The following is a 17,493-nucleotide window of genomic DNA, read 5'->3' on the forward strand; positions in this document are numbered from 1 at the left end:
ATAAGAAGCCCCCCACGCTTTTTTGTATTACATTAAAATTAAGTGATTGGTCAACTACTATCATCCAAAGATTATTTTTCACTTTTTAGTTCATTTTGCTACGAAATCGTGTTTTTTTAGTTTTTTAAAACTATTATTTTATTTTTCTGTTTTTTAGTCTTATGTTGGAGAATTATCAGGCGACGAAATTATTCATAAAACGAGTGGAGGTAATATCTTAAAGTTAAAACAAGCGCACCCCGATGGGAAGCTACTGAGTCATCGATGTAGTTTGCGGAAATCATATTTATATTACTTTGAAAATTTGAGATGCATTTGAATAAAAGTTTTGTTCAACAATGGTCTGATCGGCAATGAATTTCCCAATTGAAGGCTCACCTAAATTTTGGCATGAAATGAGTTAAAAACAATTATATTTCATGTTCTAATTACCTTGGAACATTGGAACAAATTTTGTCTGATGCAGAAAAATTAAAGGTTTTCGTAGATATTTTTAAATAATTTTTGCGAGCATTTTTTAATGTATTTTTTTAAATTTTTCCTTTTTTACATTGTTGGATTTATGCCAAAATATTGATTAAAATTAGAGTTAACTAACAATTAAAAGAGTTAATTAATTAATTTGATTATAGAATATTGCATTGTCATCGGGTCTGAGGTCGCGTGCCAAATTTCAAAAGAATCCGATCGCAGGAAGTGGGCGAAATTTGAGCTGCAAGATTCCGTTACAAGATACATACATACATACATACATACATACATACATACATACATACAGGTGAAGCTAATAAAAGCGTGTTAAAAAAGGATAAAAAGGAAAAAGTTAAAAAATGGAGCTCCCTTTTAGTTACTGTATTAATTGTTAATAAACATTATTGGTAATACTTAAAATTGTAGTCAGAACATAAAACTATAAGTTTTAAAATGAGGGGTAAGCTGTGAAATTTGATGAAGGATTTGCGTGGTGACAGAAATACAGGCTAGAGAAATAATATATGAGATTATGTATAAAATACACTTATTTGTGAGGGAACCCCAACACTTCTAATGCCTATGGGTCCCGAATTCCTTAATCCGGCCCTGCATAGGGTCCACGAATTGGAAAAGTTTGGGCAGCCCCAGATCTGCGTATCCGCGGACCATGCAGTGCGAGGGGCCAATGTTCTTTAGGGGCCCAACGGCCCAAGAAATTGACAAAAAAAAAAAAAAAAAAAAGCCTCTTTTGACTTAATTTAAACTCTTCTGGTCCGCAAGCATGTCCTCCTTCTGAGAGGGCGGTGGCGTCCATATCTCACGGAATCGACTTTATTTACACCCGAGCCTCTCTTGACTTTACACAATAATTTTTAGACAAAAAACAGCATCCATCCAGCACACAACATCCAGCATCCAGCTCTTGGCATTCATTTGAATTTTGACCTCTTGAATTCAAATTATGTTTTTCGCAGTTTGATTGCTATAGGAGCCGTATAAAGAAAAACATCAACGGGTAGGGTCCTATCGCAGTTCGTGTTTGAGGAAAACATAATTTGAATTAAAGAGATCAAAATTCAAATGAAACTCTGCCTAGGGATGGATGCGGTGGATGTTTCCCCCCCCCTCCCCGTTGTATTTTATTTTGCATTATTTGTAATTTGTTTTGGTAAACGTTTTTAGCTTCTTTTATTCCCTGTTTAAAATCATTTAGACAAAAATGAAACCTTTTCTCGAAATGATTGCCACCCCGATAAATGTGTAAAGAAAACAAGATAGCGTTATACTATCCTAAGATATGATTTAAAAAATAATAATTTGAATTTTGACATCTTGAATTTAAATTATGTTTTTCGCAATCACAAGTGTGTGTATGTAGGCGTGTGTGTTTGTGTGTGGGGGTATGCGTGTTTGTGTGCAGGGGGTATGTGTATGTCTGTGTAGGCATGTGTGTTTGTGTCTGTGTGCAGGTATGAGTGTGTGGGTAGTTGTGTGTATGAATGTGTGTGTATGTAGGCGTGTGTGTTTGTGTGTTTGTGTATGTCTGTGTAGGCATGTGTGTTTGTGTCTGTGTGCAGGTATGGGTGTGTGGGTAGTTGTGTGTATGAATGTGTGTGTGGGGGGGGTATATGTATGTGTGTAGGCATATGTGTTTGTGTCTGTGTGCAGGCAATGAATGTGTGAGTAGTTGTGTGAAAGTTTTTGTGTAAGTGTATGTGTAGGTGTCTATGTATGCGTGTGCGTGTGTAGTTGTGTATGTGTGCGCGTGTGTGTGTGTAGTTGTGTATGTATGCGCGTGTGTGTAGGACATGGATGCAACCTGGAGACGGCTTTCGCTATAGGAGCAGCATCGTGAGGAGCCGGTCGACGGTGATGCTGCGGAGGGTGGCGGTGGAAAATAAAATGATAGGACGCCAAAAACAGTCAAATGAAAGCAATAAGCAATCGTGAATGCTCAAAAAAAAAAGAAAGAAAGAAAGATTTCGCTACATAGAGAATAGGGAATAGATAAATTTTTGCTATCCATTAAAAATATGGACTGCGGTGGCAAAAGTCAATGGAAAGCCAAATGAAAACCTACAGATGATAATAGTGTCACCTGCAAAATGTACATCCGGCCGTTCGTTAGTAGAGTCCTCATTTGAATGTGAAAAGGTTGTAGTTGAAGAATTCAGCATTCTGATATTCGCAGTCTCAAAAGAGTGACAAAAATACATAATCGATTTGATGCATTTCTTTGTGCAAAGAGAGGTCAGACACGATTTTACAAATACAAATACAAATGTGACGACCAGCAACAGGCTCTGGGCCCAGCTAGGCTGGTCCTAGTCAATTAATGAGTCCCCAATGAAGATCAATGGCCCTCTTAAAGCTATCCACCCCCTTGCTCACGACCGCCTCTTCCGGTAAGCTATTCCAAGTGCCCACGGCCCTGCTAAAGTAGTAGTTTTTCCTGATTTCCAAGTTAGCCTGAGATTTAAATAGCTTAAAACAATGACCCCTCGTCCTGCTTTCCCCGCAAAAATTTAATCCATTTGCATCTTTCATTTTGACAAATTTAAATAACTGAATCATGTCCCCTCTGACTCTCCTTTGCTCCAGGCTATACATGTTAAGCCTATTAAGTCTGGTATCATAATCTAAATCTGAGAGTCCCCTTACTAATTTAGTTACCCTTCTTTGAACCCTTTCCAATACAAAAATATCTTTCTTCAGATAAGGCGACCAAAACTGAACAGCATATTCCAAATGAGGTCTTACTAAACTCCCATATAAAGGCAGAAGAACTTTCTTAGATTTGTTAGAAATAGATCTATTGATGAACCCAAGCATTTTTTTAGCCAAGATTTTAAGAGGTATCTACGACTCTTGTCCGCAACGGTTAAACCACAACCGTTTAACCGTTGCTGTGGAGTTAACAGCAACAGTTAAATCCTAAAAATTGGCACTCTTCCCTAAGGTCTCTTAAGACAGCCTAAAATTATGACTTTCAAAACTTCAATTTTTTAAACTTTCCGAGGGAAATCCCACAGACCTTATTATAACAATGATACTAACGATTGTCTGAAATTGCTTCTTTATAAACTTTCAATTTCGAAAATTTTTTAAGAGAGATTCCTAACTCTCACTTCTTTCCCACCGGGTGACTTAGCCCGACTTTAATTCAAAATTCCTCCTCTTTAAAAGTAGTACATCAAAATTCCGCTTTGAGCGATAAGATAGAGCAATTCTGCTTTGTGTAGAATGGACGAGGAAGGGGAAGAATGATTCTAATTGATAAGTTTCAGTCTAACAGGTAGTTTCGTTGTCTGTAAGGCTATATAAAGAAAATTTAGTGTGCTCCGAATTACATCTGCGCTGTCCACGTGTTGAGTCAGTGAGTATCGCCAGTCATATTTTCCCGTTGCTCTTATGAACCAGCTGATGTGTGTGTGCATCACATGACTTCCTTTTACTCCAATTTAATGTCATTTTCCCATTATTGGCAATTTCAATGTGATTCAATAGTTCACTCTCCAAATATCACCAATAATGGCCAAATCGAAACCAGATTTAAAAAATTTAAAAAAAAAAAATTAATTAATTTGAATTTTGACATCTTGAATTCAAATTATGTTTTTCGCAATCACGAACGTGTGTGTGTATGTAGGCGTGTGTGTTTGTGTGTACGGATTATGTGTATGTGTGTTTGTGTCTGTGTGCTGCCATAAGTGTGTGGGTAGTTGTGTGTATGAATGCGTGTGTGGGGGGGGTATGTGTATGTGTGTGTAGGCATATGTGTTTGTGTCTGTGTGCAGGCATGAATGTGTGGGTAGTTGTGTGTATGTGTGTGAGTATGTTTTTGTGTGTGTGTATGTGTAGGTGTCTGTATGTATGTGTATGTGTGTTTGTGTGTGCGTGCGTGTGTGTAGTTGTGTATGGTGTAGGACATGGATGCAACCCGGAGATGGCTTTCGCTAGAGGAGCAGCATCGTGAGGAGCCCGTCGACGGTGATGGTGCGGAGGGTGGCGGGGGGAAAAGAAAATGATAGCACGCCAAAAAAAAAACAGTCAAGTGAGAACAATAAGCAATCGTGATAGCTCAAAAAAAAAAAAAAAATCGCCCCATTTGTCGCCAAGTTGGTGACAAAACTTGGCGACCAAAAGACTGGCAATATATCGCCAAGTGTCCGCCAAATTATAACTCCACTTGAGTTTACATCGAAAGTAATAATGATTTCCCTCAAAAAAGGGGCAAAAGACCCCCTTAGGAACATCCGAATACAACTAAAAGCAACTAAAAAAGAAGGTGCACAACTAGACCCCACTAGGAGTCCACGCACCAAATTTTAACTTTCTAGGACATACCGTTTTTGAGTTATGCGAGATAAATACACACACATATACACACACATACGTACATACAGACGTCACGAGAAAACTCGTTGTAATTAATTCGGGGATCGTCAGAATGGAAAATTTCGGGTGTATGTACGTTCGTAGGCATATATCCACGAGTGGTCGAGTCGAAAAAAAACCCCAACATTCATTCGGGGGTGAGCAAAATAGAAATGAAGGCCGATTTTTGAGTGAAAATTTTTTCGCGAATACAATCCTTCCTTTTTTTTTTTGTAAAAGGAAGTAAAAAGAAGAAGTAGCTTTTTTTTTTCTTTCAAAACCATACACAATAGGTACAATTCTCGTGGGCAATTTCACCCCGAACGTTACAAGAAATTTGAGGTCACTTCGCCCACTTGATCCGTACAAAAAAATGGACCCGTACTTGAAATTGTATGAATGAATAATGATTACTATATTAATAAGAGTACATATTTGTTATTATTCGTTTCAGACAATTTTAGCGCAATGTCACGCACATATAAAGGAAAGCTGGGGTGTGCAACACCGCCAATATGTCTCATATTGGCGGTGAGACACATCTGTCATGTTGTTGAGTTGAGGGTGTCGATTAGACAAGGTTGTCTGTCTGGCTTTCAGTCCATGCTCTTCGTCATGGGATTCTTCGAACAACTTTGGGAAATTTCAGGTAAAAACATTAAACAACCTGGAGGGAAAACATGCCAATCAGTGCCGAAGGAAAACGAAATAATCAAACCAAGTTCGGTGTGCGCTGATCAGGACATACCTTTGTTCATCAACGGCTATACGGCTTATTGCTAAAAGATTACATGTCTCGAGCTGGCAGAGTATGTGTGAAGTTCAAGAAGACTCCTCCTCGGGAATATTGGCTCAATTTTGAATCGTACTAAAAAAGAACTCTCACAGAGTAAATGTCCTATTCCTATTCAGAGTCACAACTGACTACAACTGTATTTATGTCGAGGACTGCATACTAAGTGCCTTGCCTCCATTATTTTATATACCGATAGAGGGCAGCACCATCACCGGATCGAACAGTTAATGAGAATTTAGAACCAGTCCAGGAGCTAATAGCTACCCCCAGAGGTATCGTTTCACTTGGAGGACATTGAGACCACGAGCCTATTTAACGTCGCCCAGTACCCTTTAATGACGACGATGGGTCTTCGACCATCGAGGTTCGAACTCGGGACCCTCCGGCCCCGAATCCGACACTCTACAGATCGGGCTACCACGGCCCAGAGTAAATGTCAAAATCAAAATACATTCCGATCAAGAGACGAGTGGAGGTGATGAATTTTTATTTTCTTATTTCAATCACCGGAAAATATCCTGAACTACGATGAAACTGATCTCAGTGAGGACCGGGTTCCCTATTTCAACGTGGAGTGAAGTATCCTGAAAGCAGTATGAATAGTTCCAAAGGGAGTATCTCTCTAATCTTTACTAATACTACTGCTGGTGAACTTCTACCTTGCTTTCTCTTTCTCTTTATCTTTACTAATAATAAAGCTGAAAGTCTCTCTGTCTGTCAGGATCTCTGTGACGCGCATTGCGCCTAGACCGTTCGGCCGATTTTCATGAAATTTTGCAGAGTTAGTTTGTAGCATGGGGGTGTGCACCTCGAAGCGATTTTTCGAAAATTCGATTTTGTTCTTTTTCTATTCCAATTTTAAGAACAAAACTATCATAAGACGGACGAGTAAATTACGAAATGATCATAACGTGGAACCGTAACATGGGCACAAGCCAATCGGCGAGATACGAAATGATCATAACGTGGAACCGTAACATGGGTACAATCCAATTGGCGAGAAAATTCACCATTATTCGTAAATATACAGGCGAACCAAAAGACCTTTTGATTTTTCTATTACGGGCAAAGTCGTGCGGGTACCACTAGTAGTGTATAAAACAGAATGTTTTTCTTTTTCCCAGATTTTTCCTGTACATTTCAACGTTCATATTCATTTCATGCTTTCTTTTGTTCAATCAATATTTTTTAATCAACAAACAGTGTGGTTTTATTCACCCCTGATAAAGTTGACATTGCCCTACAAATACACTCTGTTGTAAAAAATTAAATGCACCCGGAAGAAATTGAGCTACATTCACGAAATTTGGCAGGCATGTAGTGTAAAAGGAGCAGGGGCGGATACACAAAAGCATTTTAGGGGGTGTCATGCGAAGAATGACCCCCCCCCCTAAATTTATTTTATAAACAATGTAACAAAGCCGTAGGTCAAATATTTACTTTAAAAAATAATTGATGAGTTGAAAAGATGCTGTAACCGTTTACATTTTATGCGTCAAGTGTTTGAACACAATGTAAGTGGATTCGGATTGGGGGGGGGGGTCATGACCCCCAGGACCCTCCCCTTGTATCCGCCACTGAAAAGGAGATTAAGAAGATGATTAAAAATTCTGAATAAAAGATAATTTTATTAAGCAGTTGCAGCATGCAAAAGGTTACAAATCAGTAAATAGTAAAGCCACCTCTGGCAGTTATACAAGCCGAAACACGACGTGGCATCGAATCATTTAGGTCACTTATGACCCCTGCGGAAGATCATGCCATAATCTTTGCAAATGCGTCGTTAATTCCCCTGTATCCCGGGATGGCTGCAGTTGCCTTCCCAGCACGTCCCAGACATGCTCTATCGGCGAAAGGTCTGGTGATTTGGCAGGCCATGGGAGTACGTCATATCCCTGAAGACAATGTTGAGAGAGTCGCGCAGTATGTGGACGAGCATTGTCCTGCTGATAAATGGGACCTGGGCGACTTGATAGCATGGGCAGAACAATCGGCGTTAAAATGCTGTCCACGTATCTGCGAGCTGTCAAAGTGCCTTGGAGAACAACTAGGGGTGATCGTGTGTCCCGAAGAAATCGCACCCCACACTGTCACACCTTGTGAAATGGCTGTATGCCGCTCGACAACAAATACCGGATCGGAGCGCAGGCCGGTGCGTCTCCACACACGTGTACGGTGATCATCAGCACTGAGACTGAATCGGGATTCATCGCTGAAGATCACACGCCTCCAGTCTGTTACACAACGAGCTGCCCGAGGTCAACAAAAATCCAGTCGACACTGCCTGTGATGTGGGGTCAGTGGCAAGCGTCTTAGTGGACGTCGGCTCCTTGAGCCAACTTCGACCAGTCGTCTCCTAATGGTTCAATTGATACCACCGGATGCCTGGAAGGGATAAGTGACGTTGAATCGATGCTAGTGTCGTTTTCGGTGCCGACGTGGCCGCTCTTCTGATTGCGCGATTCTCACGTTCATTTGTGTTCCTGGGATGCCCTGACCCTCCGCGATAGTAGACTCTCCCTTCCGTGATCCACTGTTGCCAACACCGAGCAACTACCATATCACTCCGACCGAGGTGGCGGCCGATACTCCTGTTTGACCAACCTGCTTCTCTGAGGCCTATTATACGGCCCCTATCAAACTCCGTCAGCTGTTCGTACTGTCGCCGGTTACGTCTGAAAAGCATCTTAAGCCACAGTGCAGTCTACCGAAGTCAACAGATTCGATTAAATAGCCCTACGGCACAAGTAGGGAAAAGTGGGGTAAAACCGGGAAGTCGGGAGCAAACCCTTCTAGTCCCTGTAGGCGCTGCAATCACGTGGACAAGAGAGGTATTGTGCGATGAGATTTTATCAATGAAGTTATCGCACCGATGACTAATTTAATGAGTGCCCTTTTGAGTTGCAGAGTATAATTGGAGTCCTTTGCGGAAAACCATACCTGTTGTTGAAATTATTTCTTTTTATTTCCTCCATGGTGATATAATACAGTGATATCCTTGGCGAGCTATTTACATATGAAACATGAAATTGCAAAATAACTTCTCTCGAAGCATTGATAATTTAGTAAAACATGCCAAACCATTATTTGTAAATTTGTAATATGACAAATTTAGAGTCATTTATGTAATCGAGGTTTCAGTAATTTGAACTTAAGGTTTGCAGATAAAGTTTACAATTACAAAATGCCTAATCGAGAGCATGACGGCAAACAGCCGACTTGGCTGACCATGAAACTAAAATACGGGGCCTTAAAAGAGAGAGAGAAAGAGAGCAATTGAGCTACCGAAGCAACATATATAGCCAGTGAGAGTCATTTGCATGAATTACAAGACATGCAGGGCCGTGGTAGCCCGATCGGTATAGTGTCGGATTCGGGCCGGAGGGTCCTGAGTTCGAACCTCGATGGTCGAAGACCCACCGTCGTCATTTAAGGGGACTGGGCGACGTTAAATAGGCGCGTGGTCTCAATGTCCTCCAAGTGAAACGATACCTCTGGGGGTGCTAGCACCAGGTAGCGATTAGCTCGTGGTCTAGTTCCAAATTCTCATTAACTGTTCGATCCGGTGATGGTGCTGCCATCTATCGGTATAAAAAAATAATGGAGGCAAGGCACTTAGTATGCAGTCCTCGACATAAATACAGTTGTAGTCAGTTGTGACTCGGAATCGAATCGAAACAAGACATGCATTTGAGATGCGCATTTCCCGATGTTAGAACGACGTCCAATTAAATGGAAAAGGAACTTCGTCATTTCATGACGAACTGCCCAAGAACACGCACGAGTCCAAGGTGCTGAACACGCACGTGTCCAAGATCGGGAAATACGTTACAAACATTGAAATTAGCATTTGTGACTTTGCAAGATAAAAGAAAATAGGGATTAAATTAAAGCCAAATATATCAAAATAAACATAAATAATTGATAATATTATTTGGAATTCCCAACAAGAGGAACTACCTTCCACCTTGATGAAAAAGCAGTGGTCATTAAATTAGAACGCAATAGACTTGTTTATTTCGTTCCTGTGAAGAAAATTCTGTTTGAGTGGTTGTTGCTTAAAATGTTTAAACAAAACTAAACCGATTATACTACGTTCCTGTTTCTGCAACAGTAAAGATATGTAGCTGTCTTTGTACAATATTTAATTACCTTCATTATCATTCTAAGTAATTATCTGTAGTGTTCTTTATAGTCATATGACGGTATTTTATATGAATGCTGTACGTGCGGGGCAAAACCGGGCACTAACCGAGGGGCAAAACCGGGTACTAACACTAACCCCCTACTCTCAGAGAAAGACGCAGCCGAAGGAGGACAGGGAGGAAAAGGAAAAACTGTCATTTTGACGGGCTCCCCATACAAGCTTCATCTTCACGCAGTGTTGCCAGATTGGGGGAAATTTCCCCATCTTGGGGAAATCTGGTGCTCTCCGGGGAAATTTTGGGGAAATGGGTTTTGAGGGGAATTCTATGGAGAAAAAATTTTTCCTTGGGGAAAACCCGGGGAAAAAATATTTTTTTCGTATTTAAATTCGCGTCTTGACATCTGGTAGTTATATTGTTTGTATCAAACAGCGTTGGTTTAGCTTTGCTCAACTTTATAGAATTCGCATTATGTGGAATATTATGCTACGGAATTCGCATTAGTAGTTCTGCGTGAGTAACTAGTTGATACGTGAAACAGGCAAAAATAAGTATGATGAAGAATGTTCTTAGATAAATATATACAAAAATCATAGTTTAAATGTACATACAGAAGCAGAGTAGTAAATGCCGAGTAGAAAAAATATTTGGCTATTTCTTATCTTTCGATCAGGCGCTTGTATTTATGACTAGTGGCACCCACACGGCTTTGCTCGTAGTAGAAAATTAAAAAGGTATTTTGGTTCTGCTCTATATATTTACAAATAATGCATGATGAATTTCTCGCCAATTGGTTTGCCCACGTCACGATTCCGCATTATGATAACTTGGTAATTTAGTCGTCCATTTTATGATAATTTTGCTCGGAAAAATGTTCTTAAAATTAGAATAGATAAGGAACAAAATCGAATTTTCAAAAAATCGCTTAAAGATGCACACCCCCGTGCTACAAACTAATTCTTTGCCGATTTTCATGAAAATCGGTCGAACGGTCTATGTGTTATGCGCGTCATAGAGATCCTGACAGAGAGAGATCCGGACAGAGAGACTTTCAGCTTCATTATTAGTAAAAATATAAAAAAGATAAAAGATAAAGAAGACAAAAAAAAAAAAAAAAAAAGCGAAAATGGGAAGAAAAAAAAAAGTTGTGGAATTTTATAAGAAAATTTGGCTATTTTCGGAAAAAAATGTTTTTTCAAGAGACAAAAATATCAGAGGAAGTCGACTCATTTTATGAAAATATTAGTGGAAAAATAATTTTTGAATTTGGGGAATTTTGATAGAAAGCATCGCTTTTTGGGGAAAAGTTGGTAGGGAATTGGGGAAATCTGGATTTGACCATCTGGCAACACTGTCTTCAGGCAGCATTAGAAGAAAGGAAAAAGAAAAATGATGGAAAGAAGACCGAGATGGACGGAAGAAAAAAAAACCTGAAAGAAAAATAAACGAATCAAAGAAAAGGCAACATTATAAAGATGCCAAAAAGGAACAGACAGAAAATAAAGTGTCCAAAAAAAGAAAAACCGAAGGAGAGGATGACAATACTGCCTGCATTTACTGCAATTAGCTTTATTCGGACTCCAAGGGTGGTGAGGAATGGATCCAATGCATCCAATGTCGTCGTTGGGTCCATGAAAGCTGCTCTGTGGCCGAAGAGGAAAATAACTATTTTACTTGCGACTGGTGTCAATAGGCCTTATATTACAGCAAAAAATAAAGATAAAGACAGTTAAATTTGCTGTCAACTCATCAATATGGTTCCTTCTATACTTATTCTATAGTATGTTCTGACAATGTTGACATATGTCACTAAATAAAACTAGAATTTTGTGGAAACTTTTAAAATTTTTGTTTTCCCATAGAAATAACATGTTTTCCCAGTTTTACCCCACAAGTGATGCAAAACCGGGCAAAATGACTTTTTTTACAAAACAATTAATAAAAATTAAAAGAAAAAAACACACTTACGGTTTTGAAACTGTGGTTGCATTAATAGATAATGCATACTTTTGCAAAATTTTGTTCCTTTATGCTACAAACTGTGATCTCTGGAAGCCTGCAAACCTTAGGGTCCCGGTTTTACTCCACTTTCCCCTACTCATGCTTTTAAACTCTCCCACCTGTGCAACTCACATGCTCATAGCGCGTTTAGCCTTGTTTCATTGGCGCTGAAATTTTAATCACTTGCATATCGGCTACCAAACTGCATTTGTGCCGAGTTTCATGATTGTGGCTCTAATTCTTCCAGGTTCATATATTTTTTTTGCTACAGTGTGTACTTGAAAGCGTTTTCCTATGAAAAGTATTAGTGGCCAATGTCACCCCCTTTAGCTGATTGAGTTTACCCACCCAGTTTTTCAATTTTTAAAAATTTATCGAGTGACTACATGCAAGGAGAGAAGAAATAGACGCGGAATAGTAAAAGCTATTCGTACAGTACTGCATACTGCCTATTTCTTCTCTCAAATTTTTAATTTTAATTTTATTGGCTGCTTTAAAATTGACATAGACATACAAATTTTACGACAAAAACATTCTTTATATTTTATTTTAAAGTTTTTACTTTTGAAATTTATTTGAGGTGTGATGCTTGAAAAAAAGGAAAAAAAAAAAGAATTTATTTTTACTTTAATATAAATGTATTGCACATAAAGAAAGAATAGCTTATATTTCTTATTAATCTTTTCTCAATATTGCTCAATTGGAAGCTCGAATTTAAAAGCAGTTTTGAACAAGTATAGTGAAAAGAAAAAAGAAAAAAAGCTTTTAAAAACGTCCACAACTAAACGTTTGCTCAGGTTCAGCCTTGAAATTAATTTGTTAAATTTATTAATAATTCATTAATTATTTTTTTTTTAATTTTTTTTTTTGGTATCAATTAAAAAACGGAAACAAAACGCAGGGATAATGACAGAGAAAGTTAACTAAAAGATAGTCTTTATAAAATGGCACAAAATATCCGCTACTGTTTGATGCATTTAAGAAATGACATCTATGTAACCAAGTAATTAAAATAACATAATTTTTGGAAAAATACTACGCACTTTTCATAAATGTACTCAAAAGGACAAAATAACTTTTCTGGGTCAGAAAGGATAGTTTAAGTATTTATGTAGTTTTCAATTATTTCAAGAAAATGACTTCACAAACGAGGAAAATCGCGGCTCAAGTCAAGTAGAATATTTCGTATAATTGTCCAACTTTCCGTCATAAATTTGAGTGTTGAAACATGCATATTTTTGTGGGAAAGTTTGGTTTGAAAGACTTGAGCCGCACTTTTCCTCGTTTGTGGTGTCATTTTTTTTTTTTTTTTTGGAATTTTTGAAAACTACAGGAATACTTAAACTATCCTTTCTGACCCAGAAAGGTTATTTTGTCCTGTTGAGTGCATTATGAAAAGTGCTTAGTATTTTTTTTTTAAATTCTGTTATTTTATATTCTTTTTAGTGTAAATATATTTTAGAAATAGAAGAATGTTACCATCGCAAAATTTCACCTTTTTTTTCCATATAAATGCTTCATACTAAAAGTGGAAAAAAACCTATATACGTATCTAAAACTTTAAGCAGTTGACACAAAAAATTATTCTTTTAACTACTCGAGAATTTATTTGTTTGCTAATTTAATTAAAACCATTTAAAGATAAAAGGTTTCCCAAACTAACTTATGTTTCAAAACATACAAGTTAGTCGTGATAAAGATTAATATCTTTATCACGACTAATGTAATCGTACTAATGTAAAGACATATATCACGTAATATGTCTTTTTACTTAGTATAGCTCCGTTTTCGATTATTGGCATTGATGAGAGCGATGATATGGAATACATTTTACGCTTGGTTCAGAGAGGCCTTGATTCAAAATTTTCATTATGATTACCCTTAACATTACTGTTGCAAGGCAACAAAATTTGAAACAATGGGTTTTATATTTAAACATTTAATGAGAAAATTACATGAAATTTGCTGTTTTCCATCCTAACCAAATAATAATTTTGTTTTAGAATTTTAATTTTTCAGCGTTAAGTTGTACCTAAAGACTAAGCAAATCATTTAGTGAAATCTCGAAATTCTAAGTGGTCTAGTTGCTGAGATATAAGTAAAAGCAGGCCTCAGATTTTTCCATGACAATCAGAACAAGTACAATCAATAAAAGTGCTTAAAAAATCAATTACTATTTAGGCTAACAAAGAACAATTTTAATTTTTGTTCTCCCATATAAAATTAAATTTAATTAATTAAACCTAATTAATTAATGTTTGCAAAAACCATATTAACTTCAAGGGAAAACCACTACAAGTTTAAAACAATGCGTTTGAACTTGAGTAGATGAACAAAAAATATTTCATAACGACGTATTTTATTGACCTAACGGTAGGCTCGAATAAATAGCACTCGTTTCTTCGGATGCATGGACCAAGCAACAGATGGCGCTTTCACCGGCGATAATTATCAATTGACCGAAACGATTGACACTTATCCTTTTGTTGACAATTGCCGGGATGATTATTATTGCGCTAGTGGTTGTCAGCGGAAGCTGGCGAATACCCCTTTTACTCTCCCCCTCCTCCTGCGGATCTCGTTGGATATAGAACGTAGAAACGGAACGTTGAGGAGGGACGGTGTGTGTTCTATGCGATCTCCGCCGTGAACATGCGGACGGCGATCTTTTGGATTATTCTGGGTGCTTTGGATTACGCTATCTCCTCCGAAAACACCGGTCAGTGGAATAATATTTTAGAAAAAAAAATTATTTTCTTTTTTCTGTTCTAGTGCCATGAATGAGGGCCGCCTAAGAGCAGGGGTGCCCATCCCCCTAAGTTCAATGGCGCAAATTCCCCCCCCCCCAAATTTCTCAACACTCTTTCCCTTTTTTATTTTTAGCTCTTTTTTTTTATTTGATTTACTTTTTCTAAATATTAGTTATTTATTTTTTAGTTCTCTTTTTTATTTCATTTACTTTTTTTAAATTTATTTATTTATTTATCATTATAAATATTACAACAACTATTGTTATTATTTTATTAGAAAAGTTCAGTGCTATGCCAATCAGACACACACACACACAAACTAAATAAACAAATGAAATATAAACAGAATACAATAAAATAAAATGAATCATTTAAATTAAAAATAAATCAATAAATAAATTTAAAAAATCCCCCTCAAAAATTTTGGTGGCGCAACTTGCGCCATAATACCCCCTTGTGGGCACCCCTGCCTAAGAGACAACGGCACCCGGGGTGAATACTTACAGGCGCCTCTCCAGCACGGGGGGAGGGGGGGGTCATGACCAGGGTTCGAAAATATCATGATACTTTCGAAAATATACGATATTTTGATATATATATCCGATATTTTCAATCAGCGCAAACTCAAGTCTTCAAAATAGTAAATGCATCCTCAAACCACCCTTTATTTTCTTATATTGTTATTACAATATGTAGGCATAAAATTAAAGTTTCTTTTATTATTTATATCTAACATTTCATTAAACATTTTTTTATGAATCTTAATGGCCATTTAGCATTAGCTGTTTTACTCATTTTTCTTTTGTTAGCTACTTTTGCAATTACATGATTTAGAAATAAAAAATATGCATTAGTCTGTGCACAATCACAAGACATTTTTTTTTTCGACCAACGATTAATATTTCATGGGGCACTTTTGATATGAATTAAAATTGTTACATTACTAATCATTTTATGAATGTAAATATATATATATATATATATATATATATATATATATATATATATATATTATGTTACTTTGTTATATTAATGATGTATCATAAAAATGTAGTACATGACTCATGAATTTTTGGTTTTTTTTAATAATAAATGAACAATATTACTGCGATTAATATAATTTTTATATTCAAATTACCGTAAGTTAAAAAAAAATAAATATCGAAAATATCAAAATATCATTATATTTTCAAAATAAAAATCCGATATGTATCGTGATATATATCCAGGGCCTGATTACCACACAGGCTGACTAGGCCTAGGCCTTGGGCCCCATGTTCCTAAGGGGGCCCCACATTTTTTAAAGACTTATGCATAGCATTGTAACGATATGAAAAATACATGTATTTTTAAAAAAATAAAAAATTATGACTTATTAATTGGAAAAAAACTTCTTCAAAGGGAAATTTTTAATCATTCTGCCAGTAACGAATTTTTTTTGGTCACGAATATGAGGGGGCCCAAAGGGAATTCACAAATGCACATAAGTGATTTATACATAGTTGTATGATTAGACAAAGAGGCCTCCAAAAGTGCATTCGTGCTTTAAAAATGTAAATCAAACATGCATTAGTCTTCAGGGACCTCCAAATTAATGTGGGCCTAGGGCCTCACTTTTAGCTAGTCGGGCTGTATATATATCATAACTAGCTGCATTGCCCGGCTTTGCCCGGTCTACCTTGAAAAAAACCATTGTGTCAAGTGAAGTATCTTCAATAACCAGGATTAAATGAAAGAAAAAAAAACCATCATGCAAAATTTTCTCGCCAAACAATGACGACAGATACTAAAATACTTTTAAGAAATTAAAATAAAATGAGAAAGATGGATTTAAAAGGCTTAACCATGGAAACAAAATAAAAAGAGTTTAAGAATTGAAAATGAGAAAGAGAGAAATAAGCAATGGATTCAAAAAGCGTTACCGTGGAAACGCAAAATAAAATGGTTAAAAACTTGAATAGAGAACAGATTTTTGAACTTCATTTCATTCGCTTGTAACTTTTTTTCTAATGGAGATAGAGGGTTAAACTTCCGACCTTAGGTCGAGTTAGATCTGGAGTAAAAAAAACAGCTCTTTCCAATGCTGTCAAAAAAAAAAAAAAAAAAAACTGTGGGACAATTCCTTCACTTTTTATTGATGGATTTAATGAAGAAAGTAGTGCCTAAATTTCAGCTAAACCTAAAAAAATTCGAGCTAAAAACGTAAAAAACTCCCGCCGCAATTAAGTTAGAGCATTGGAACAAATTGCGTAGAACGCGGAAAATTCTTCCCTTTCCAACGATATGTAATATTACTATTTGCGAGTCATTTTTCACCCCCGTATTCGGGAATTTGTGTAAAAATTGGGCCTTAATTGGAATAAAAGAAAGAACTATTCATCGAATTTTATTCGAACTGGTCTGCAAACCTTCTCAGGACTTAAAGGAACAAACTGTGAAAATTTCAACAAAATCGGCCGGGTAGTTCTCGAGTTTTGCGAGTTCAAACAAACAGACGCTTTTTGGACACTTCATTTTATACTATGTAGAGATATTTTTCGGCGAACAATGGTCATGACCCCCCCCCCCCCTTAAGTTGCCAAAGATAGCCTAAAGCTGGGTTTTGAGAATACTTATTTCGAAAAATCCACCCTTGTGACCCTCTATTTTTGCTCAAAAATGACGCCTATACCCCTCCCCCCATACCAGAATCTGGATACGCGCTTAGCCCTCTCCAGCCCCACACATATATACAGAAACTAAATTGGTTATAAAATACTTCATTACAGAGAAAGATAAACACTGGGCCTTCTTTTTAAGTCACACAACTAAAATATGAGCATATAATGGAAAACTACCGAATATTTTCATATATCAGTTGTTGATAATGACATATTTTAATTATTACGTTAGTTGCAAGGAACAAGTTACTTTTGCGTATCAAAAGAGACAGGAGTTAAATCTGATGTGT

The 17,493-nt window shown here is 37.0% G+C and overlaps 1 protein-coding gene across 1 annotated transcript in view; it reads left to right on the forward strand.

The window, feature by feature from the left end:
- Window positions 1-14,396: 14,396 nt before the first annotated feature.
- The window catches only part of LOC129226171 (cell adhesion molecule DSCAM-like), a 134,745-nt gene continuing 131,648 nt past the window's right edge, over window positions 14,397-17,493 (forward strand). Inside the window, exon 1 of the mRNA XM_054860772.1 lies at window positions 14,397-14,512. Within this exon, the coding sequence (XP_054716747.1) occupies window positions 14,446-14,512 (67 nt within the window). The 5' untranslated portion in view covers window positions 14,397-14,445. The remainder of the gene's footprint in view (window positions 14,513-17,493) is intronic.

Source organism: Uloborus diversus, chromosome 7, assembly GCF_026930045.1.
Source record: "Uloborus diversus isolate 005 chromosome 7, Udiv.v.3.1, whole genome shotgun sequence".
NCBI classification, from domain to species: domain Eukaryota; kingdom Metazoa; phylum Arthropoda; class Arachnida; order Araneae; family Uloboridae; genus Uloborus; species Uloborus diversus.